Raw genomic sequence first — 25,471 nt, forward strand, 5'->3', positions numbered from 1 at the left:
TGGTGGCCTGCCATGGCCGAGGATACTCGGGGTTTTGTTGCTGCCTGTCCAGTGTGTGCGCAGAATAAGAGTACCAATCGGTCCAGCTCTGGACTACTTCACCCCCCTTCCTATTCCCCGGCGACCATGGTCGCATCTGGCCCTGGACTTCGTCACTGGGTTGCCCGCTTCTGAGGGGAACACGGTCGTTCTGACTATCGTGGACAGATTCAGCAAGTTCGCCCACTTTGTGCCTATTGCCAAGCTTCCCTCTGCCTCGGAGACGTCCGAGATCCTGGTTAGGGGAGGTTTTCAGGGTCCACGGTTTGCCCAGTGATATCGTTTCCGACCGTGGCCCTCAGTTTACCTCTGCTGTCTGGAAGTCCTTCTGTTTGGCCATTGGAGCTACAGTCAGTCTCACATCTGGTTTTCACCCCCAATCCAATGGTCAGGCGGAGAGAGCCAACCAGAAGATGGAATCCACGCTACGCTGTCTGGTCTCTTCCAACCCCACCTCCTGGGTCTCTCAGTTGCCTTGGGTTGAGTATGCCCACAATACTCTCCCCTACATCTGCCACTGGGATGTCTCCCTTCCAGTGCCTGTATGGCTACCAACCTCCCCTGTTCCCTTCTCAGGAGAAGGAGCTCTCAGTGCCTTCTGTTCAGGCCCATATTCGTCGTTGCCACCGGACCTGGCATCGGGCCAGAAAGGCACTCCTTAGAGGTTCGGACCGGTATCAGCTCCAGGCGAATCGTCGCCGGATCACCGCTCCCACCTATACCATCGGAGATAGGGTTTGGTTGGCCACACGGGATCTTCCGTTACGGACTGAGTCTAGGAAGTTGTTACCGAAGTTCATTGGTCCGTTTGTGGTGGAGAAGGTGATCAATCCAGTGGCAGTTCGACTCAAACTACCGAGGACGCTCAGAGTCCATCCCACCTTTCATGTCTCCTGCCTCAAGCCTGTCTTCCTCAGTCCTCTGTTGCCTCCTCCGCCTCCGCCCCCTCCTCCTCGGATGATCGGAGGTGGTCCTGCCTACACGGTGCGTCGCATCATGGATTCCAGACGGCGGGGCCGGGGTTTCCAGTATCTCGTGGACTGGGAGGGGTATGGCCCTGAAGAGAGGAGTTGGATTCCGCGGCGACAGGTCCTAGATGCGGACCTCATCAGTGACTTCTACCGCCTCCATCCTGGCGCTCCGGGGAGTCCGCCCGGTGGCGTTCGTCGGAGGGGGGTACTGTAACGATCCCGGCAGTCTGAGTCGGGTCCTGTCTGGTGACTAGTGTTTCTGTTCGTGATCTCCAGTTTCCCGAGGGTTCGGGAACGCTCCGGGGAGCGCTCTTGATTTCCGCACCTGCATCCCATCAGCAATCTGCACACCTGGTCCTGATCATCACCCTTCTTAGGCTCTGGCCTAACATCCAGTTCCTGCCGGATCGTTAGCCATGAACAGTATGTTTGTCAGCGTATCAGCCTCTGAGCTACTAGTGTTAGTTTTGTTGTTTTGCACCTTGTTGGCTTGCCGTGTACTTACCTCCGTTTGTTTCTATCTACAGTCTCTCACCCGGAACCTTCTCCCAACCTCTGCCTGATGGTCGGCGGCTGCCGAGCCATTACCGGACCAACCACTGCACCCTCAACAACCCATCCACGCCACCCGCTCTGTTCCCTGGATTATTCAACCTCACTCGGGAATCTATTAAATAAACACTCATCTTTGTCTCAACGTACCTTGTCCTGGTCTGCTTCTGGGTTCTGGCTTAGTAAACCGTGACAATTAGTATCATTCTTTATATAATTTATCTTTATTTCATAGTATAGAGGGGTTAAATAGAAACTGAAATCTGAACTCTGACTGCAGGTCTATAACCTCTCACATAATCTAAATAATAACTTCTGCAGAATTAAGCATTTCTTGCAGTAAAATGATACACCGAATGTACATTTTGACTCGGGAACAGGAGTGGAGAGAATGTGAATGCGCAGTTAGGGACAGTGGCCGTGTCTGAATATCCATACTTGCGTCCTAAATAGTAGGCCGTTTGAGTATGGGAAAAAATAAAGTTTAATAGCATGCGACATTTTAATGCCCGGATGCCATACTTATTTCGGCTTTGACAACAGCTGCTCAATTTTATATGGGGATGCGCTGCCGAAATCAACGAATAGTGGGAAACAACGCAATCGCGCATGACACATTCTCAGTATGCGAAAATAGAATGTTTTATAGTGTGTGAATTTTAAATGAGTTTAAATGCCAGGATGTTATACTTAGAATTCGATGCACACTTTTCCAAAAGCATTGGAATAGGTGGCTGCGAGTGATAGGCCCTAGCCAAACAACCAAACTAGGCTACTTAATTGTGAAGATGCCAAATAGCGAAGCTTCTGCGGTGGTGTTCAAATGTAGGCTCAGTAGTTTTTGTTCTCCTTAAAATTATCACGAGTATTGCATCGTAGGCTACATCTTTGAAAACATATGTTTAAAATATATATATTTTACCCAAAGTGGATTTCTGTTTTCTCATAGAAAAGTGTTTCTTGTTCTCTTGGCCTTTGTCAGAGCTTTTAAACTAAATATTAAACCATCTTTTGATTTCTGAAAGTGTCGGCACCGGGAACTCGGGATGTGGCTGCGTTATTGATGTCATGTTAATCAGGCCTTTTGATTTGAACATATGGATTGTTTTACTTTTGTAGGTTAGGCTACCTATTAAATTATTACATTTATGTATCAAGCCTTAGCAGTCATTCTGATCTCATTCCCAATGATCAGTGCTTTAGTTTATCATGTTGCTGTCAAGCGGTTCTGATTTTGTGATGCCCGACTGTCCACGTTTTCGTGTGCAATAGCCTTTTGATCTGAACATTTGAAAAGTTTTGGTGTGTCTACTAGGCTATTTGATTTAATGTATATATGTGACAGCACTTTGGTTTCACTAATAAATATGTTGAAATGGAACCAAATTATCTGTTTCTTTCTTCAGTCCTTTTTAAAAAGGATAGATGGGCTATAGGCTGTGTTATAGGTCGAATGTGATAGTTTGCCTATAACCAGCCTGAGTAGGCCTATAACTCAATTTCTATTCTATTCAGAGTTTAGACAAATGTATAGAATTGGAAATGAGCTATTATCAGGCTGATTAATGCGATGCATGTCTGTTGAATTTGGGTATGTAGTACGCTAGCAATGTTCCCTCTAAGCTCCCCAGGGACTGCCGTGCAGAAGAAATATCAGCCAGCGCAGAGAAGCACGAGATTGAACTTCACTCAACTTTCTACTTTTCCGCATTAGTTAACACTACCAACTTTTCCCTTTACTGTGGGAATTGTGATCGAATCAACGCAATATCAGCCACTTTCAATGCAACATACCGAAACAAAACGAACTACGCAACACTTAGTATGCAAAACTAACTATGCAAGAGATTTTGTTGTAGGTAGAACGCATCGGAGTAGGATTCTATTGCATTGACAATCACAACTCAGCCCGTACTCTACACAGACTGGTGTGGCATAACCAATCAGAGCTGCAGTAGGCCTATATGCAAATAGACCATTGCCATTTATGGATCTGTGTAATTCACTTTGAACTGGACTGTGTTTACAGCATGAGCGGTCATAAGTAGATGCGCTTGTTTGAGATCAAATCGAGAGCTGCATGTAGTCACCTGTGCACATTTGTTCATAGCCTTTGCTAGTTAATGAGTTATTAGCCCAGTTATAGATAATTTGCAGTCAGCAATGGGGGAGTGATTGCTTCCTACAAGAGCACAAAACGTGTACATTTCTAGACACCTTTGAAAAGTGAGTCGGGTAAAGAGCTTTTTTTTGTCTTAAAGGGGCAGTGTTGTATTTTGAAACAGGCATGAATAAGCTAAGTAGCCAATAGGCAGATGTTACCCTTTCTTTGAGCTTATAATATAAACTCCAACACGAAAGGTACTGTTTACTTGAATTTTAATAATGTCAGCATGATGTAACAGCAGTTTTTTAAAATAGTTTTTTCTTCCTCTCCCCCAGTTCACTTAAACCTTTCTTCTACATTTCCAATGGACTACCCCCTAGTGGCTGGAATACAACTGTATTCTTATACAGAGGGTAGCATAATTTGTCTGATTCTCTGTAATAACGGTATGGGAATAATAATGCATTTTATTTTGTAAAGTGGTTTCTTGAATCAAACAACACAACAACATTTTCAGTCACCTCCTTGAAGGACATGTGGAAAAACAGGTTAATGTCAAGCACTGCATGTTTTTTTCAAAAGTCTAATGGAGTGTAGGCCTACATTGAACACCACACATTGGCTTCTACTGTAGGCTGAATTATAGAACAGCTATTTCCATGTTAAAATGTTATGGGATGCATTTTATCCATTGCCACTCTGGTAGGCCTACATTATGATTAAATAGCCACAGTAGCCTACTTGACCACTGTCTGAAACTGTATATTAAAGTGGGTACAGCCTCAGTGTTCATGGTAAACGTGTGCTGGAAGTGGCACAGAATTTTCACAACGTTCAAGTTTGTGCTCAGCAGACCTGAAATTTGCTCTGTGGCGAAAAAAATTAGAGGCCTGTCTGTAGAGGTGCTATCTTTATCAGCATCATTAAAGCTGATAGTATTTCAACCACATAAAATATGCATCCAAGCCAAACTGAAATCTTATCAGAAACATGTTGGGTCGTTTTCACAGCTTTCTATTTCCTTACAACCGGTCAAACTGATCTCATTTGGAAACCTTCCCATACATTTTGTTGTTATTGCATTTTCACCCCGGTCTCTAAACCTCTTTGCTCCACGAAAGAAGCAGAGAGGAGAGAGAAAACTTTACCGATGTCAACTAGATTGAAGCATTCATTCTATAATTTATGACAATCTGGTGAGCAAGGGTTTATTTAGTCTTCTAGGGCAACATATAATGACTGAAGAGAAGCTGGCTGTATCTAATTATAGACAAGTTGACTAACAAATAGCCTACCAACATGTCAGAAATTATAAGCAGAAACATATCTAAATTAGGCAAAAAATCCTGCACCCCCTGTCAAAAAATCATTCCGCTCTCTCTGACTGTAGCCTACAGCACATTTTCTATATTTGCGGGTTAGGGTCGGGTGCACATATAGTCGGGCGGTTGCGGATGGGTTATTAGCAATTGTGGGTGGGTGCGGGTGAACAAACAGCTGACCCGGGCACCACTAGAGTGCGTGTGTGTGTGTTTGTGTGTGTTTATGTCACGCCCTGACCTATAGAACTCTTGTTTGTTGAGTCAGGGTGTGGAATCTATGTTATATATTCTATGTTTAGGTTCTAGTTATTCTATTTCTATGTCTGGCCGGGTATGATTCCCAATCAGAGGCAGCTGTCGCTCTTTGTCTCTGATTGGGGATCATACTTAGGTAGCCCATTGCCTACTGTGTATTGTGGGATCTTGTTCCTGTTAGGCTGGTATGTGTATAGCCCTTTGGACTTTTGTTGAATGTTTATTTAGTTAATAAACATGTACGCTTTTCACGCTGCACCTTGGTCCGACCCGTCTCTCAACGTTAGTGACAGAAGATCCCACCAAGAACGGACCAAGCAGCGTGCCCAGGAGCAGCAGACACCCTGGACATAGGTGGAGGAGCAGAGATCATGGACTTGGGGGGAGATAAGAGAGGATCTGGCCAAGCATATGGAGGGTGGAGAAGGAGAGAGTAGCCAATAGAGGACCCTGGGCGAAGGAGGAAACCCAGGCAGGAGAGAAGCAACGGCGACACCGCCAGCCGAGGAGGAAGCCCGAGAGGCAGCCCCAAGAAAAAAATGTTGGGGGGCTAAAGGGGTGGTCGGGGATCGAGAGAGAAGAGCCCCGACCACTGCACCCGGTGGGGCTCCCGGAGGAGTCCTCACTGGAGGAGGATTGGGCGCGGAGAGTAAAGGACTGGTACAGTCGTAGACCTCCAGTGCCGGTTTCCAGTCTGGTATGCCTCGTGCCTGCTTCTCGCACCAAGCCAGTGGTGCGTGCTCCCAGTCCGGCACGGCCCGTGCCTGCTCCTCGCACCAAGCCAGTGGTGCGTGCTCCCAGTCCGGTACGGCCCGTGCCTGCTCCCTGCACCAAACCAGTGGTGCATGTCTCCAGTCCGGCACGGCACGTGCCTGCTCCCCGCACCAAACCAGTGGTGCGTGTATCCAGTCCGGTACGGCCCGTACCTGCTCCTCGCACCAAAGCAGTGGTGCGTGCATCCAGCCCGGTACGGCCCGTACCTGCTCCTCGCACCAAACCAGTGGTGCGTGCATCCAGCCCAGTACGGCCCGTACCTGCTCCTCGCACCAAACCAGTGGTGCGTGTGCCCAGTCTAGCTCCGGTCAGCGGTTCCACTCCGGAGCCAGAGCAATCCGCTCCACCGGTGCCTGATCCAGCTCTGGCCGGTTGCTCCACTCCGGAGCCAGAGCAGTCCGCTCCACCGGGATCCAGTTCAGCTCCGGTCAGCGGCTCTACTCCGGGTCCAGATGTCAGCCCCTCTCCAGGTTCGGGGTCTCCCACACCAGGGTCCAGACAGGGATCGGTGCATCGTGGGAGGACTGAGAGGGGAAGCTCCGTGTTGAGGTCCAGACCGGTCCAGGCAGCAAGGGAAAAGACGTCACGTCCGGAGCCGCCACCGAAGCGGGAAGCCACCCGGACCCTCCCGTTATGTCAGGTTTGTACGGCCGGAGTCCGCACCTTTGGGGGGTACTGTCACGCTCTGACCTATAGAACTCTTGTTTGTTGAGTCAGGGTGTGGAATCTGTTATATATTCTATGTTTAGGTTCTAGTTATTCTATTTCTATGTCTGGCCGGGTATGATTCCCAATCAGAGGCAGCTGTCGCTCTTTGTCTCTGATTGGGGATCATACTTAGGTAGCCCATTGCCTACTGTGTATTGTGGGATCTTGTTCCTGTTAGGCTGGTATGTGTAAAGCCCTTTGGATTTCAGGTTACGTTGTTTCTTGTTTTGTTGAATGTTTATTTAGTTAATAAATATGTATGCTTTTCACGCTGCACCTTGGTCCGACCCGTCTCTCAACGTTCGTGACAGTTTATTTGTATCAACAATTTCAAATCTAGTTTGGTTTAAAATAAAGTATCAGTGAGAGTGGATGAGTCTCCCTTCCAGCCTCTATCTTGTCAGAACCACTCTAGCTTGACAACACTTCCAGTCCTGTTCCTCTGTCTGTGTCTCTGTGTGACAAACTCAGTCAACAGCAGACTTAAGCATAGCCCAGAGGAATTATGGTAGAGTCCATGTATAAATTATGAGAGTCCATGCATAAATCCCAGGATGCCTTCTGCACAGGCTTGAGGTAGAAGTTGCCCTTCACCAAAGATCTAGGATCAGATTACCCTAGCCCCATTCATAACCTTAACCAATAGAGGATAATACAAGATCTGACTCTGTATCAGTGGTTAGGGGGTGGGATGGGCAACATCTTCTACACTCCACGTATCCCAGCAGCCTCTCTGTCAGGGCAGGATCCTCCATCCTGAATCCTCCCACTGTGCTGGTGATTGATAATAGGAGTGGACACTTCCCTTCCATAAGAGACACTCCTCTGGGCTGACTGGGGCTTTCAGATGTCAGCAGAACTTCTTCCTCCCTCCCTCTGCTCAGCAGGCTGTCATAATACTGCTGTGCTGTCAGAATGGACCGTCAGCTCAGCCAAGCCACGGCGTTAGGTCCTCCATCACAACACATACTGTGGTGTACACTCACGCATAGGCTACATACCACAGGCATGCACATTGCACACATTCACTCCCTCACCCCCACACACACACTGAAGCTAGTGTGCTTCCACATTAACTCCAACTTAACCATGAGCTGTTCACCCAGAGTATCTACTCTAGTGCTGCTGCTGCTCAGTCCTCTTAGTTTCCTCTAACTGGGCGCTGGAGCTGATAAGAATATGACAGACTGAACTCTTCCTGAACTGGGATCTTTAGCCAGGATGCAAGGCAGGAAAAGAGGGTTTAAGGATAAGAGAAGAGCAATCGTCTACAGTAACCATCTACAGTAATTCTCTTAACTCCTTAACCTCTTACACTCAGGGGAATTGACCTATATGGATAGGGATAAACTGAAATGTTTCTTACAGACGAAATATTAAATGCATAACAATGGTAGCAATTGAAAGGGAACAGTTTGAAGATAATGGGGAAATTATTAGACCAAAGGTGAGTACACAACAGTTCACCTGACACAAGACTGATTCCAAACATTACATGGTTGATTTTATGTGCATTTTACATTTACTGTACATTTCACCGCATTTGTTGATAATACTCTGGATACATTCAGTAACATGATAAGACTATTCCTGGAAAATATACAGTAGGTGTAGCATAAGACAAAAAATGTACAAGGGTTTGGGTGAGGGAACTAACTGGTGTCTCCAAGTGGCCACACACCTCTCCAAAGTGTGCACTGTTCTTAAGCACTTTCAATGAACTTTTATTTAGCTCTCCTAGCTGTGCCGTTGATGAACTAGAGCAAGCACACTTGTAGTTGTTCTGTTAGGAACACAACCCTGCATCCCTCCCATCAGACAATTACTGTTGATGTTTATGCAATCCAAAAACGGTCCATTATAAATTGTAATCTGGTTCAGATGGGCATGATTTGAAAGCTTGTTCTATTACCAACATGACTAGCTAAGTTATAAAATATGTGTTAGGAATTCACAAGGCAATTCAGAGAAACAGATTGTAATTTTGGTACGCATAGAAAGGAGTCATGAGTGCATTCAGGTGAGTGTGCAGTGGCACATTTTCTTCACAATAAAGAAAAATAGGCTAATTCTGTTCAGAACAACCCAGGTCATGAATCCATGTCATCTTGTAACTGTATATCAAACATAGTGATCATAAACATTGACACTATATGACATGAGTTTTATGAAATGTGAAGTCCACATTTGGGCTCACGGGTGTATGGTTTGCTTGTATGACATTAAAGCGGTATTTTTTATAATCATGAATGTCTCATCTTTCAAAATACATTGAGTCATCTTAATTTACAGCATTTCCCTCACTCAGACAACAAAAAAAGTGCAAAAGTTGGCAACTTCTTGTCGCGTGTTGAAGTTCAGAATGTCTGTCAGTCAAAACCCATACAGCGCTGTGAAGCACAGAGCCAAAGCTCTGACGTCATGTATAGCATGTTACTGTACAGCTACTACGTTCCAATTTAGCTGCTTATTCGTGCCCAAATTTTCCATTTTCAACCCGTATATGGGTACTAATGTAAAGGGCTACAGTCAGCAACTTCAGTCAGTGTGTCAGGGTTCCATGCCCAGCTAGCACATAATGTTCTGAGAACCATATTTTTCTTATAGCTTGGTGAAAGCGTAGTTGTCCTAGGGTTATTTTGCATACAACCATCCCACAATGTTCTGGGAATGATGCAGGATAGTTGCTTGGCTTTGGAACATTCCGCACATTTAAGGAACTTGACAAAATAACGAAATTGTCTTGGTATTTCATTACTTTAACAGAAGGTTTCATAAAATTTCAAACATGTTACATTTAATTACATTTTTGGTATTGTTCTAGGAACGTTCTCCAACTGGTTTGACATTGGGAATGTTCTCAAATAATTCAGAGAACGTTAAGAAACAACGTTCTTCTGTGGGAATTTCAGTACTTCAGCATAACGTTTCCTACAGGCTTCCTCATGGTTCTATTTAAAGTAATGTTCTAAAAAAGTTCAGACAACGTTTAGAAACAACATTATTCTGTGGGAATTTCAGTACTTCAGCAAAATGTTTCTGCAGGTTTCTGCATGGTTCTATTTAAAGTCATGTTCTCGGAACATTAACAAAACATTCCATAAAAACCACAAGAAAACATTAGTAACGTTCAATCTTGTTAAGTGTGTTCAGGAATGTTGGTCACGCCCACTAATTGGCCACACCTGATCTTAACAAGTGCTTGCTTCCTTTGAAATGGGGTCTGTTTGAATAGACTAAAATTAACAGCTTTGTATTAGTTTAAAAAAACTTGGCATGCTAGCTCCATCCTGGTGGCACAGTGGACTAATTCAATGGATAGAGAACAGTAGATCATAGGTTGAAATCTCACTGATGCCGTGCCACAATCAAAAAGAAATGTGTTTGAATGATTAATTTTCATTAGTCCTATCTGCACTTGGAGTTCAATACAATTAACCCAAATTAAGCTAGCAAGTTATTGAAAGTCTTATTGAAACATTCAGTGAACATTTTAAGGAAGTTCTTAAAAAACCTCAAAATAACCTATAATTTCAGTTCTCAGAACGTTAATAAAACCTCCCAGGTAAACTTTCAGGGAACCATAGTACAACGTTTTCAGAACCTCCCTGCAACCTCAAAATTAACATTCCCAGAACAGGCTACATTTTCACTTCCATTCTCAGAACGTTTAAAAAACGTTCTGTTTTACTGGTCAGGAAACAAATGGCTGCATTCCCAGAACCAATGGGAAACCAAACACTTACGTTCCCACAACTTCCAAGGAACCAAATGTGCTAGCTGGGTGCCCTCATTGATATGAAAAGAGGATGAAAAACATAGTATAGACACACTGCCAATTCATCTCTCTCTAACATTATAGCGTTTAGCCAAGTAATGAAGATGGGACATTGAGAGGTTTTATAGTTGTGATAATCAACAGTTGATTTGAATTATTCATCTCACTCATGCATATCCAATCTGATCTGCTTTAGATTCACTTACTTTTAATTAAAACCTGCCCAACTTTTAATTAAATCTCTAAGAAAATATTTAAATGAACTCTAACCTCAAGATTTGTGACTATAAAACATGAAAGTAATGATTTCCAAGAAATTATATTTTCTTCAAAAGTAACCTGATGCGAACTCTTCCTAGTTGTTAGGGAGTGTTGAGATATCAATGTAAAACGATCTAAGAAAGGCCATTCCACCTTCCACCTTTTGTTTCAATGATGCTAATAACCTAAGATTGATTCCCAGGGATACTTACGACTTGTCTCTCCGGTGGATGTGGCATCTTTGGGGGCTGCTCTGTCGGCGGCGGGGGGAGAGAGACTTGCCTCTGGTCCGTTCTTTGATGGGAGACTGGGCACTCGATGACTTCAGGATCTGAGAGAAAACAACAGAATAAGACTTAGATATGGAATCTAATGGATAAGATCCAGTTTGAGCTGCAGTTTCTTTACCGCACTGATATTTAAGTGTTGTTTTGTTTAAAGCTGCAAGCTACAGGAGGCGTTGCAATAAAAAATATATATATATATTAGCAGACATGTTCACCATTCAGTGGGCCCATTTGCTGCAGGCCATTGGGCTGGGGAAATTAAAAGTTCCACTTCAATAAAAAGAGCAGTTGAAGAAGTTAACTTTTAATGACACAGTTGGATCTCAGAGACATAGTGAGTAAAGGAGCCGTCTGTGAATCAATGTAGGGAGAAGAGGAGAGGGGATGTCGACGCTGCGGGGAGTGGAGAGACGTTGGAGAGGAGAGCCGAGAATGTCTCTCTTCATTAGTAAAGACACTAACAGACAGTAATGAAGGCAACCTCTCAGGCAGTGCCCTCATTAACATGATGATACCCCATTAACCCAATCAGCCCACTAGTCAACTCCCTCTGCAAACTCAATTACCCATGGGCTCACACCGGCACATATAGGCAGTTTCTAGGCACACACAGAGGCAAAAACACATAGGCACCCATGCACACACGCACACAAGCACAAACACACACACTACAGGCACTGAAAGAGAGAATCAGGAGGAGTCACACTGACATATTACTAACATCCGCTGTTTGATTAGCAGAATTAGAGTTTCAGGGTCACCCCGTCCTGGTAGAAACCTAATGAGAGCTCACTCCAGACTGACAGTTCAGAGGAGACTGGAGAAAAATCATGAAACTTATTTCCTGGAATGAACATACAGGAAGCAGCTCATATTCCGTGCTCCAGAAACCACATGCAGCTGAGAGCACAGGCAGGATGTTAGTCATAAGATTGGTAATAGATATAAGGATGTGTGTGCTGTAGTGGGGGAGGGTTATAGGACAAACACTGATCTGCTATACTGTATGAAATGCAAGCTCTCTGTCTGTGTTGTGCATAGAAGACACACTAGATTAATTTCCCAAATGGCTTTTGAGCATTTTCACTGTAGAATTATTCGTAAATTGATTAATTCAAATGAGAAGTGTTTTTACACTAATGTCCCTATTACTAGTTCTAAAAAGGAAAAGGGTCGTGGTGAGTTCTTCAGCTTCCAGCAATACGGTAATATCGGTATGTATGTGAACTATGTACAGCTGACGAGAGGTCAAATACAAAGGTCAAGGCTGTATCTCCAGCGCTGGGCAGCTGGGAACACGACCTACATTTACTGTTGCTGTGATAGTCAGCCGCACCATCCTACTACCATCCCCCAACAACCAACACGATACAGCTGAGGCAGAGAAATCTGGGAGACGTGGTCCAACCATCCAGCTTCTCTGTCCTCTGTCTCTGTCTCTGTCTCTGTCTCTGTCTGTCTCTCTCTCTCTCTCTCTCTCTCTCTCTCTCTCTCTCTCTCTCTCTCTCTCTCTCTCTCTCTCTCTCTCTCTCTCTCTCTCACTCTCTCTCTCTCTCGCTCTCTTCCACTGAGGGGAACTCTGGCCTTAATTATCCCTGACATTTCATATTACACCCATCGCCCCTCCGTGGCAGCCGCCCTGGTTTCAGACAGGGAACTAAGGGGGAATTCCAGACGGAAGCCAAGCCAAAGCAACACTAACGAGTTGAACGTTCCCTCAGGAATGACTCCGGGACATTAGACTAGAGAGCTTATCTATTGTGGTGAACATTTTCACCCTAACAGAGTTCAAGTTGTATACTGTACCCTAAAATTCAGAGTATTTTTCAAAGACTTGTGAAATATAGTATTTGGGCATCCACAGCAGTACATACAGTGTTGTAGATACTAAACGGGCGAAATGTATGAAAAAAGGGCAGTGAGGTGTCAAGTAATCAAGTTTGACACATATGACCTCTCATGTCCGCCTATATGAGAAAATTTGAGAAAGTAGGACAACAACATGTCACCTTCATCCTCATGTCTCGGCCATGTTTCTCCAGCTCCTTCCTCATGTCTTCTCTCCCTAGGCGGGCGGCGTTGAGCACCAGGTACTTCCACTCGATGGGCTGGAAGACGTGCGGGTCGTGGGGCACGTACAGGCCGATCTTCACCTTCTTCAGTGTGTGCTGGTAGCGGCGGTACGAGTCCTCAAACTCCATCACCAGCTCGCTGAGCGTGCGGAAGGTCAGGGCCTTGTCCATGAGGTCTTGGCGGCGGCTCATGCCCAGCGTGCCATAGCGTCCGTTGCAGTAGACGCCCAGCACCACGTGGTGGAAGTGGTTCCCTGAAAACTGGGTCTTGAAGCTGATGGGGAAACGCTCCACCGACATCAGTCCGTTGGTCAAATATCTGGCATGACCATGGTCAAGGATGTTAACTGGCTTCATTAGCAACAACAACAGTTTCAGGGAATTTAATGCTGTCTACTAAATGGCTGTAATTTTATACACAGAAAGAGAGAGCGAGTGAAAGAAAGAAAGAAAGAAAGAAAGAAAGAAAGAAAGAAAGAAAGAAAGAAAGAAAGAAAGAAAGAAAGAAAGAAAGAAAGAAAGAAAGAAAGAAAGAAAGAAAGAAAGAAAGAAAGAAAGAAAGAAAGAAAGAGTGAAAGAAAAAAAGGGCATACATAGGTCAGAGCTAAAGCCCCATGGTTAAAGGGGTTAGCATCAATAGCATAATCAACAACAACTTACAACTTTTCAGAGATTTAATACTCCCTAATGGTAATCACTTGATGTTTACTGCTGTTTACCAGCAGTAGAGAGAGAGAGAGAGAGAGAGAGAGAGAGAGAGAGAGAGAGAGAGAGAGAGAGAGAGAGAGAGAGAGAGAGAGAGAGAGAGAGAGAGAGAGAGAGAGAGAGAAAGAGAGAGAGAGAGAGAGAGAGAGAGAGAGAGAGAGAGAGAGAGAGAGAGAGAGAGAGAGAGAGAGAGAGAGAGAGAGAGAGAGAGAGAGAGAGAGAGAGAGAGAAAGGAGCATATCCAGGCCAGTGTTAAGCCCCCTCACAAATTAATTATATTATTTCCATAAACTCATTAGCTAACTGGCATTGGCTGTTTGAATAATGGAGTAGCAGATTTAGTAAGACTGGCTTGTCTTCGAACCCAAACACACCCACATTCACGCTCTCTCGAAATCAAATCAGCTAATGGAGGGAGTGAATGAGAGGGCTCGGAGCTGAGAGGTGTAACATTCATTATATCAGCTTCATTACAGCAGACAGACTGTAGTACATCTCTGCAGGAGCAGACATTTTTTTACAAGACATTCATCATTCCAAATCAGCACATCATAGGATGGGATACTATCACAAAACAGATAAATGAACTTTCAAACAAAAGTGAGTATACAGTATATACATATTGCAATCGAAAGTAGCCAGACTCAACATCACACTCAGACTGTTATTCCTAAAAGTCCCAGGAATAAATAGCTGTGGTGTCCTAACGTGGCATCTAGTGTCTCACACAGTGCACACCAGGCTAGCCTTGTCTCTCCCTGGGGCTTATACTCTGTATGTGCCGTGGCTCCCCAGAACTATTATGTAACTGGCCTGTGGATCCACTGCAGCGTGGCTGGGCTGCACACGATGCGGCAGATTGGACAAATATGTCCTTCCCAGGAGAGAGGGGGGCGGAGGGAGACATGGCAGACTTGGAGCTGGGTTATCTGGGACTGTCCAGGTCCTGAGGCAGTAGAGGCAATATAGTGACACACACAAGAATATGAAACTCCAATGTGTGTGTCAGTGACCTAATGACCAGTAAAAAGCAACTGGCAGCCCCACTGACTGACCTGAGAAAGGGTCAATCAGATCAGAGTTTGACCCACTACCAACCATTAGCCTCAGCAGTACTCTGTGATAATGACCTCATCATCATCCAGACATATATTATGCATGTATGAGCTATGATCCACTAATCTGTATCATCATCAGTAATGATGTTGTCTCATGTTTTCAACAAGCAGGCTGTTTTCACTGCGCCCTCACTCTGCAGTGTTGTGCAGTAATAATAACACAAGCTGGCTGCTACTGTGGTTGAGATAATACATTGGATCTGAGAGAGGGAGCACATTTCAGCACAAACTGACTGGTTTGTGGCTTGGCTCTGTTTCCTCTCAGCTACCAGCAACCATCTTTTATTTAATTTTTTATCTCTCCACACCAAGCCATCTCAATGGCCAGAACGTCTGTCCGTCATCTCTACAAGCCGCCCACCTCAGCACTGTACTTTCTTTAAATAATCATAGAGGCCAGCCGACAGAGCTTCACCACCAGTTTAACGGCTGCTATGGGGATTCCCTTCCATAACATACATAATTAAAAGGCGTCTTTGTAGCGTTCGTGTATGGTCACGAGTCATGTTTCACAAGCAAGATGCCTGTAGAGCAATATTTACAGAGGAAGCCTCGACTAAATCAAGTGGGCATATCCCATTTGAAGATGAGAACTCTTGAGGTTTGAGAGAAGAGGGACAGGTATTATTTAAGATCACCACAGGACAGGAAGCATCATGAAAGGAGGTTATGGTAGTTCACACCAACACTTTGATCAGTTACACTCTGTTTTCGCATGAGAAACAAACCCAACGTTGGGAGAATCCAAACAGACAGCAGAAATAATCGCCCTCAGAAAGAATACTTTTTTTCTGACACCTTGTTTTTTCACAGAGTAGCGAGCGCAGTGCGGCATCGGTTGCAGAACGTTGGTGTGATTATTCATTGAGGCGGCAGTTAGAGCAACAGAAAAAAAGAAAGCCCCTCTGTCCTCCCCTGTGGTAGCTGGGTCTGTCTACACACACACACACACACACACAGGGAGTCCCCCCATTGCTTCTCCATAATGAATGCTCCATTAACTAACTACACAAATAGCACATATTACCCATGATGCAAGGCATGTGATACACCGCAACCCCAATAGTAGCATACTTCTTCAAGTCCTCTTATCTGCCACCAGGCAAGAGCTCTTTCCGTCACCTGGGGAGGATTATTGTTGCCATAGAAACCAAGCCAAGAGAAGTATACTCTATAAGGCCTGTGTGTACTAGCTCTAGCAGCACTACCCCCCACACTCTCTGCTGCTTTGTCACCTGAGCTGGGCAAACCCCAGGGAGACTTTGCAAATATTAATTACACGCCTTTTAACTGCCCCCTAAACCCTTCTCCAACAGAACAGCATATCTCCAGTTATATGATAAACACTCTGTCAGTGTTTGGAAGATTAAGATACATGCATGCTCTGTCGCCATGATGCTCTGTGTGGGAGATGGCCCAGAGTAAATATGATGCACCACTGTGGGGTCAAGAGGAGGGTCAGCACTTTAGTAAAACCATCTGCTGCCCCTCTTAAAATGGTTTTTAAAACCACATTTCAATCATTAAGTGAAAGGAGAAACTTTCATTTTCCAACCCGCAATAAACATCTAAACATCCTGCTGGGACAAGACTGCCAGTGACCCCTGATCCAGTACATTCACTGTTTTCTAAAGTATTAAAATGATGTGCCCTCACTTACCCTAATTCTTTGATGTTCTATCAATCCTCGTAACAGGCAAAAACAAATGGTTTAAATGTGTGACAATAATAAGAGCATACATAGTTCCATTACAACTTGGATTTCAACTTGGAACTTTTTCATGTACTAAATCACATGATTTCATGCATTTGAAATATAGGCTCTGGTTAATGGCCCTGGCTGATCAAAAGATTGAATGAAATATGTCCAAAACCTGATGAAACAGAGTTAGATTACCCTTCCTTAAAAAAACATAAACTCTGTTTCTCCTCTCTGCGATAAGCATCTTAGGCTATTGTGCTCTGAATCTCTTATCTGTAGTAGAGGAATCTGCCTTGGGAGGACCTACTAATGCACCAAGTTACCGATGGCTTCAGCTCAACACAAAGACAAGGCTGTAGTAGTTGATCTTGAGGGAAACAGGTTGTATCATAAGATAAACATGAGTATACAACACTCCATCTACTCAACCATTAACAGAACAGAACTAAGAGCCATGCTGTAACAACTGAGTCTCTATTTTTCTCCCTATTAATAATGCATGAACTGAGTGTAGTCAGTGAGTATCTGAACATATCAACTGGTTTTGTATCTTAGCATACAGCTTGGCTGTCTCTTTCATCTAGGAGATCAGAGAAAGTCTGTTGCAAGTCAAAGCATCATTAAGCTAATCATCTTTGTCAATGAGGGTTAACAGGTTTGGTCTCACCTGACAGACTTGGACTTAAGCCTATGACATCCCACTGGGCAAAAACTGGTTGAATCAACATTGTTTCCATGTCATTTCAACCCAATAATTCAATGTGATGATGTTGAATCAACATGTAAAACTGATTGGATTTGAATAAAAGTCAATAACGTAAGGGAATTTTGTATTTTTAACCTAAATCCAATTACATGATTACATTTATTTTATTATTTCACATTTAATTCAACTCAACCAAATGTAAATGAAAACCAGATGTTGCCCAGTGGGATAAACCGAGAGAAAAGCCTGTAAAGTCAACAGACACAACAGACACAGTCTCTTTATTCAAAAGTGAGACCAACCTGCAATTTTGACTGAGGATAAACCTGTGCCCTGAGAAAGATCAGGCTTGGACGTGACAGTAACCGTTTGTGAAAAGGCCCAGCAGCCAAACGGCTCTAAATGGCAATGTGTAAGGCGCTGCAGAAACTTTGCTCTGCCTGCCTATATGCAAGGAGGGAAGTTACATTTTGAACTTTCAGACTCTTGTTTCCTAGCAACAGGGAAATATGTGAGCCTTATTGGCCTAAGGGGGAACATTAAAGGGAAAGGGGATACCTAGTCAGTCGCACAACTGGATGCATCTAATTGATTTCAGGGGTTTCATCTGGCACCTCCTGACCTGAAACAGATCAGCTCTAACTCCCACTGGTTAATGTGTATCTATGACTGTGCCTACAGACAAAGAAAGGATACATTCCAAGGATGACAGCTTCAAGGCATTTGATTGGAAGAGATTCCCTGATCATTTCTCTCGCAGTCTCCATCAACCTGAAAGAGAACAAAGATGATAGTGAATATTCTTGTTTCATACAAGGTCCCCTTTGGTGCCTTATACTGACAATGACACAATTGTGTTATACAAACAGGATTACAACAAACCCCTGTTTGATTGACTTCAAATGTTTCAAGTACAAGCCAAGCACACTAATGAAAGCACCATCTTCTAAATACGAAATATTTTCGATCAAACGTTAAATGTCCTGGCTGAATTTGCAGAGTACATGCACATAGCATGTGTACTCTGGGTAAAGGACACAGAAAGAGGCAGAGGACAGCTATTTTAAACATATGAACTGGCCTATTTTCTTCTACAGATAAATGATGTTGTCTCACAGAGTAGTGGGACCTCTCTCCTGGCTCGGTACAGTGGCAGACACAGTAAAGACACAAAGACAAACCAATGAAAATACCACAGAAATGACCTCATAGCCAAACTTACCCACACAATGGTCTGGTTTTCCTTATCTCAAAGAACTGAGTTCCTGTGTGATTGTATCTGACAGACAGTTAAGGGGCATTCAAAGGGGTCTGTAATCATTTACAAGGGTTGGGTGAGAGGAAAATGGTGATGTTTCTGATATCAAGTTTATGTAATGTATTGTAGGCTAGAGGTTTATGAATATTTGAGAGAAATTAAACTGTACCTTGAAGACCTAATTCATTAAAAAAATTCCCTAACTGCCGTGTGTCAAGTCTAACTGAAATTAATTTGAAAACTATGGCTCTCCATCTGAATGTGTCTCCTGCAGTTAACAGAGTGCAGACTATAAAGTACTGTGACATTATTTACAGACCCAAGCATCACCTGTTGCTATGGCAGTTGGTGCACCTGCACTCCCCTGGCTACAATCACAACAAATTAAGCCCACCTGAAAACCTTGACACAGTGTTAGCTAGCTAACACACTGCATACGTACTGTGCAACCCCCAGGGCTCCAGACTGAATTAAACAGTGTGAAATGTGTCACAGATCTGTAATGAGCTATAGCAGGACACTGTGTGCTAAAAGGAGCTGTGGTTTCTCTCTTCTCAGCGTGTTCTGTGAACGGGGGATGAGAGAGGAGGGGAAGGGAGGTGGCAGGTTGCGGGCTCGGCAGGGAAAGGATACTGCAGTGTCTTCATGTAGTTCTGGATGGCCAGCAGCCAGGCAGGGACAGACATGGAGGGCTTGAAGTTGGGGACCAATGGCACAGGGTGCTGTGGGATGACAAAAAAAGACTGTGTTAGAGTTTATCTTGGTGGTGGTGGAAACATAAACATGTGGCAATATTGAAGGTCTGAAAGAAACTCTGTAGAACAGCTGTATCAATGACTACGGCTGAGGCTAAGGCTGTGCTTGTCTCATAAAATGTTTGGCTTCCATTTTATTGTACAGTCATTGACTCAGTCAGAAGCAGAAAAACAAATATATTTCTGTGTGTGTGTGTGTGTGTGTGTGTGTGTGTGTGTGTGTGTGTGTGTGTGTGTGTGTGTGTGTGTGTGTGTGTGTGTGTGTGTGTGTGTGTGTGTGTGTGTGTGTGTGTGTGTGTGTGAAGGAAGGGGACCCAGTAGACTAAACGCCATGTAATTTCCTCAGGGTTGTTTCTCTTCTCAACAGAGCTGTAAAACAGAGCTTATCTGAGGAGTCTGGTGTCATGCTCAAGACAAACAGTTTAGCCCTCTGGCTCAGTCACACAAACCCTACTATGCTCTATTTGGAAAGCCTGAGGTGATAGATCAAACTAATGACAGAGTACCATGCCCTAAACCCAGAGGAAAGACATTTCCTTTCCAGGATATCAGTCATTCTAGTTAGTCATTGTTTGGTCTGTTTCTGTGATGAATCAATGGCACACACACACACACACACTCTGATCCTTTCAACCAGGTTTGTGTAGTATCTGACTCAACAGAGAACAATACAGCCACTGGATCAAAGGCCTGACAGGTACAGAGAAAGAGGGCGTGAGAGAGATAGCAAATGTCTTTATTTTGTGTGGGGAGGAAAAGAGAAACCCAAAGCAATCAAGGTGAGATGAAGAGGAAAATAAGGTTTGTCCTTCATCAGCCCTCTACCCCCTACAGATAGGGCTCATCAGCCCTCTACCCCCTACAGATAGGGCTCATCAGCCCTCTACCCCTACAGATAGGGCTCTAAGCTCTCTAACCCCTACAGATAGGGCTCATCAGCCCTCTACCCCTACAGATAGGGCTCTAAGCTCTCTAACCCCTACAGATAGGGCTCTAAGCTCTCTACCCCCTACAGATAGGGCTCTAAGCTCTTTACCCCCTACAGATAGGGCTCTAAGCTCTCTACCCCCTACAGATAGGGCTCTAAGCCCTCTACCCCTACAGATAGGGCTCTAAGCTCTCTACCCCCTACAGATAGGGCTCTAAGCTCTCTACCCCCTACAGATAGGGCTCATCAGCCCTCTACCCCTACAGATAGGGCTCTAAGCGCTCTACCCCTACAGATAGGGCTCATCAGCCCTCTACCCCTACAGATAGGGCTCTAAGCTCTCTACCCCTACAGATAGGGCTCTAAGCGCTCTACCCCCTACAGATAGGGCTCTAAGCGCTCTACCCCCTACAGATAGGGCTCTAAGCTCTCTCTCATCACACAGGCTCATTTTAAAAGCATTAAATCAAACCTGTGCAAATTAAAATGCTGAAAAATAAGTGTAAAATTCAGCAGTCAGTGGCACTGGGTCTTATTTCTCTATAATCCCTCACACAATCCCCCTGCCAGCGATATCTCCACTGTGGAGAACCAGGAATGGAACAGAATTCTGCTGGGTCAGGGAAGGAATACGGGGTTATTTATTTCTTCTCTCCCTCTCTTTATCTCTCTCTCCACAGCAAATGGAGGGATGAGAGGATGAGGATGAGTGCTGACTGAGGAAAGGATTTCCTAGTGCTTGGTATCAGGCATCTTCTCAAAGTGTAGCCAACCACATCACATATAGCAATGTAATAACACAACCGTCTTAGAATAACTTAATTGATGCTTAAAGCTGGAATCCTTAATGGTGAAACTGCCACATCCATTTGCAATATTACAACAACAAAGAAGTTACTGCAAAGAATCAACACAGTATTTTTTTGGGGGGGGACATCATTGCACGTGCGATAGAACAGCAGAATATGTAAATGTCCTAACAAAGAAAAATACCACGGTGCACACCGCTCCTCACCTCCGCTTTGTCAACAAAACAAAACATCAGTGAATGGCGGTGTTGGGCGGACAGTGGCGCTGTTTCCTCTACTGCGGATTCCATCTTTAATAGAACAATGTAAACTTGAGGAAAACACTAGTAGGGGCAGCTGTTCCCTCGAGGTTAGAGAAGCGCTGCCCCTAACTAGTGTTTTCCTCAAGTTTACATTGCTGGTTCGAATCCCAGTGCTGGGATATGACTAAATATGTAGCATGACTAAAAAGGTCCGATCTTCGCCAATTCAAGCTATAACAACAAATGTATGCTTGCTTGTACTGATTCTCCTATAGCAGAGCAAATTGAGAACTACTGATTTCACACACAAGTGCCTCAGATACATTTAATTATCTGTAGAAATGGTAGATCCTGTCTAGTTTCTTTTGGCATTAAAGAAGTGAGTTGATAGCAAGCGACACCTGAGGGCTAATGCCAAGATAGGAAGAGGGTTCTGGCAACTTAATTGGAGGCAATTAGGAAGATATGTAGTGAGCAGTAGCAGTAAGGACAACCTTCCCAACTGAACTGGTGAATCCTATACTGGATGTTCAGCATGGTCACACAGTAGGAATGTACATTGCATTCGGAAAGTATTCAGACCCCTTGACTTTTTCCACATTTTGTTGTTACAGCCTTGTTCTAAAATTGATTAAATTGTTTTTTTTTCCATCAATCTACACACAATACCCCATAATGACAAAGCAAAAACAGGTTTTTATAATTTTTTGCAAATGTATTAAAACAAAAAAACTGAAATATCACAAGTAATCAGACCATTTACTCAGTACTTTGTTGAAGCACATTTGGCAGCGATTACAGCCACGAGTCTTCTTGGGTATGACGCTACAAGCTTAGAGCACCTATATTTGGGGAGTTTCTCCCATTCTTCTCTGTAGATCCTCACAAGCTCTGTCAGGTTGAATTTAATTGAATTTATTTTGGGTAACAGACATATACAACAAAATGTACAATGTGGACCCAGAGGATATCACTTGAAAGTATTAATTAAAATGCTTGTTTCCAAAGTAGTCCTCGATGGTAAAAACAGTAACACATATAATGATTAAAAGGCAAGAAAAAATTACAAACAACCATAAATACATTCATGTATATTGACATACTAAAAAGTGGCACTATTCACTGCACTTTTCCCTAACCTTAAAAATTAACCATATTAATTACACATTAAAACAATCTATTCATTGCACATCATACCTATCATTCAAATAAATACACCTGACCAGCAGTAGGGGGCACAAAGGGCAGTAGATTGGTTTCTCTTACCTAGACAACCTTGTCCAAATGAAAACCTTTGCCTGCTTTTTAGCTATTTCTACTTTTTCTTTGCTTGATCTCCAAGGGGAGGCTATTCCATAGACAAATGCCTGTATAGAAAAATGTGCTCCTTGCAATACTGTTTACTCTTGGGATTTTACAAGACATAACACTAGCAAGACATAACAAAACCATATCAATGTGGTTTTTCATATAACCTGGGGCACGATCATTTAAGATGTCAAACATATGATTAAGTTTAAGTTGGTCCACTCTGGACTCCAAAGATAACAAGCCCACCTCCCGGAACTCCTGTACCCCTATGTGGGTCCTAGGGGGGACATTCAGCATATACCTGATAACATTATTTTGCATGACCTGCATTCTCTTTTTCAGCTTTTTTGATAGCCCGCTATACCAAGCAGAGCATGCATAATCAAAATGACACTGAATCAAGGTTGAGACAAGCAGTTTCTTAACTTTGATGTTAAAATATCAAGTGTTACGATATAAACATTTCAATTTGTTCGCCATTTTAGAAATAATTTGAGCAGCAATCAGGTCTCCAGTAAGGGATTGATCTAGGGACACACCAAGATAAATTTCACTTGTTTTAAATTCAATCTCCTTGCCTGCACAGTTTACCTGGTTGGATGAGGAGCGTCGCTGCACAGCTATTTTCAGGTCTCTCCAGAGATGTTCGATTGGGTTCAAGTTCGGGCTCGGGCTGGGCCACTCAAGGACATTCAGAGACTTGTCCTGAAGCCACTCCTGCGTTGTCTTGGCTGTGTGCTTAGGGTTGTTGTCCTGTTGGAAGGTGAACCTTCGCCCTAATCTGAGGTCCTGAGCACTCTGGAGCAGGTTTTCATCAAGGAACTCTCTGTACTTTGCTCCCTTCATCTTTCCCTCGATCCTGACTAGTCTCCCAGTCCCTGTCGCTGAAAAACGTCCCCACAGCATGATGCTGCCACCACCATGCTTCACCGTAGGGATGGTGCCAGGTTTCCTCCAGACGTGACGCTTGGCATTCAGGCCAAAGAGTTCAATCTTGGTTTCATCAGACCAGAGAATCTTGTTTCTCATGGTCTGAGAGTCCTTCAAGTGCCTTTTGGCAAACTCCAAGTGGGCTGTCATGTGCCTTTTACTGAGGAGTGGCTTCCGTCTGGCCACTCTCCCATAAATGTCTAATTGGTGGAGTGCTGCAGAGATGGTTGTCCTTCTGGAAGGTGCTCTCATCTCCACAGAGGAACTCTGGAGCTCTGTCAGAGTGACCATCAGGTTCTTGGTCACCTCCCTGACCAAGGCCCTTCTCCCTCGATTGCTCAGTTTGGCCGGGCGGCCAGCTCTAGGAAGAGTCTTGGTGGTTCCAAACTTCTTCCATTTAAGAATGATGGAGACCACTGGGTTCTTGGGGACCTTCAATGCTGCAGACATTTTTTGGTACCCTTCCCCATATCTGTGCATCCACACAATCCTGTCTCTGAGCTCTATGGACAATTCCTTCAACCTCATAGCTTGGTTTTTGCTCTGACATGCACTGTCAACTGTGAGACCTTATATAGACAGGTGTGTGCCTTTCCAAATCATGTCCAATTAATTGAATTTACCACAGGTGGACTCCAATCAAGTTGTAGAAACATCTCAAGGATGATCAATGGAAACAAGACGTACCTGGCTCAATTTTGAGTCTCATAGGAAAGGGTCTGAATACTTATGTAAATAAGGTATTTCTGTTCCTTGTTTCAAATACATTTGCTAACATTTCTAAAAACCTGTTTTTGCTTTGTCATTATGGGGTATTGTGTGTAGATTGATGAGTAAAATGTGTATTTAATCCATTTTAGATTAAGGCTGTAACGTAACAAATTGTGGAAAAAGTCAAGGGGTCTGAATACTTTCCGAATGCACTGTACACAGTATATATATTTGTCACAGTATGGAAATGTGTCTTCTGCTTTTCAAGGGGGGATAAGATAAAAGCAGAAGACACATTTCCTTCTCGTGTGGACTAATAAAGTGCATCTTATTTTAGTTATATTCTCATTTAGATGCAGTGTTAGTTTTTAGAGAGTGTACAAAGGAGTGTGACACACAGTGCTCCCAATTCACCCTGTGTAATTAGCTGTCTGCCTTCTCCTCTTTCTTCATCTTCTCCAATCTGGAGAAGAGGAGGGTGCCCTGCGGAGCTCAGAAAACTACTGGAGCTGAACGGAAGAGTGTGGGACTCACAACTTCATTCCTCATTATAAGGTGTGAAAGACAACTTATTATAAAAAAGAGGACAATTACACAGAGGGAAATGGAGAACTTGTGGCAGTGGCACAAGCTTTGAAATGTAGATTGAATTTCAGCCTTAGCACTGCAGTAAGTGGGTTAGTATTAACACCTGGTGACCTCACTGAACAAGGCTGAGGCTGACAATGCATGGTCTGTCTGTCTGTAGCCGTACCATATGCTCCTCACAGGTGGACACGCGGGAATTAAAAGGTAGTTCAAAGTGGGACTTTCTCCTTTTCCATCCAGCTGTCCCCCACCCCGCCTGTCTGTTCCCCAGCTTTAGAGAGGTCGTGTGGGAGTCGAACAGGCTGCCCCCTGTGTGGTGACTCTAATCTAACTTTACTTCTCCAGGGGACATCAGTGAAACCTGAGAGAGAGAGACAGCCAAGATGTGATTGCAGCACCAAACACCCTGGACATTTGTCTCTCTCAAGAAGATAGTTGGGTATTGGACAGAGACTAGACCTATCTTTAGAGCATGATAGCTTGCGGTTTCCATGTGATGTGCATGTAAGCATAAAACATTAAATTGAACCTTCTCCCATTGGACTGCATGTGAAATAAAAACAAATACATAAATGATTCTTC

General features: G+C 44.0%; 1 protein-coding gene across 1 annotated transcript in view; it reads right to left on the reverse strand.

The window, feature by feature from the left end:
- LOC121548908 (tubulinyl-Tyr carboxypeptidase 2-like) overlaps positions 1–25,471 on the reverse strand; it is a 48,853-nt gene that overhangs the window by 20,760 nt on the left and 2,622 nt on the right. Inside the window, exons 2-6 of the mRNA XM_041860563.2 lie at positions 19,249–19,337; positions 18,580–18,636; positions 18,054–18,128; positions 13,064–13,445; positions 10,980–11,098 (exon numbers count right to left, since the gene is read on the reverse strand). Coding sequence (XP_041716497.2) covers positions 10,980–11,098; positions 13,064–13,445; positions 18,054–18,128; positions 18,580–18,636; positions 19,249–19,337 — 722 coding nt within the window. The remainder of the gene's footprint in view (positions 1–10,979; positions 11,099–13,063; positions 13,446–18,053; positions 18,129–18,579; positions 18,637–19,248; positions 19,338–25,471) is intronic.

Source organism: Coregonus clupeaformis, chromosome 33 (assembly GCF_020615455.1).
Source record: "Coregonus clupeaformis isolate EN_2021a chromosome 33, ASM2061545v1, whole genome shotgun sequence".
Lineage (NCBI taxonomy): Eukaryota > Metazoa > Chordata > Actinopteri > Salmoniformes > Salmonidae > Coregonus > Coregonus clupeaformis.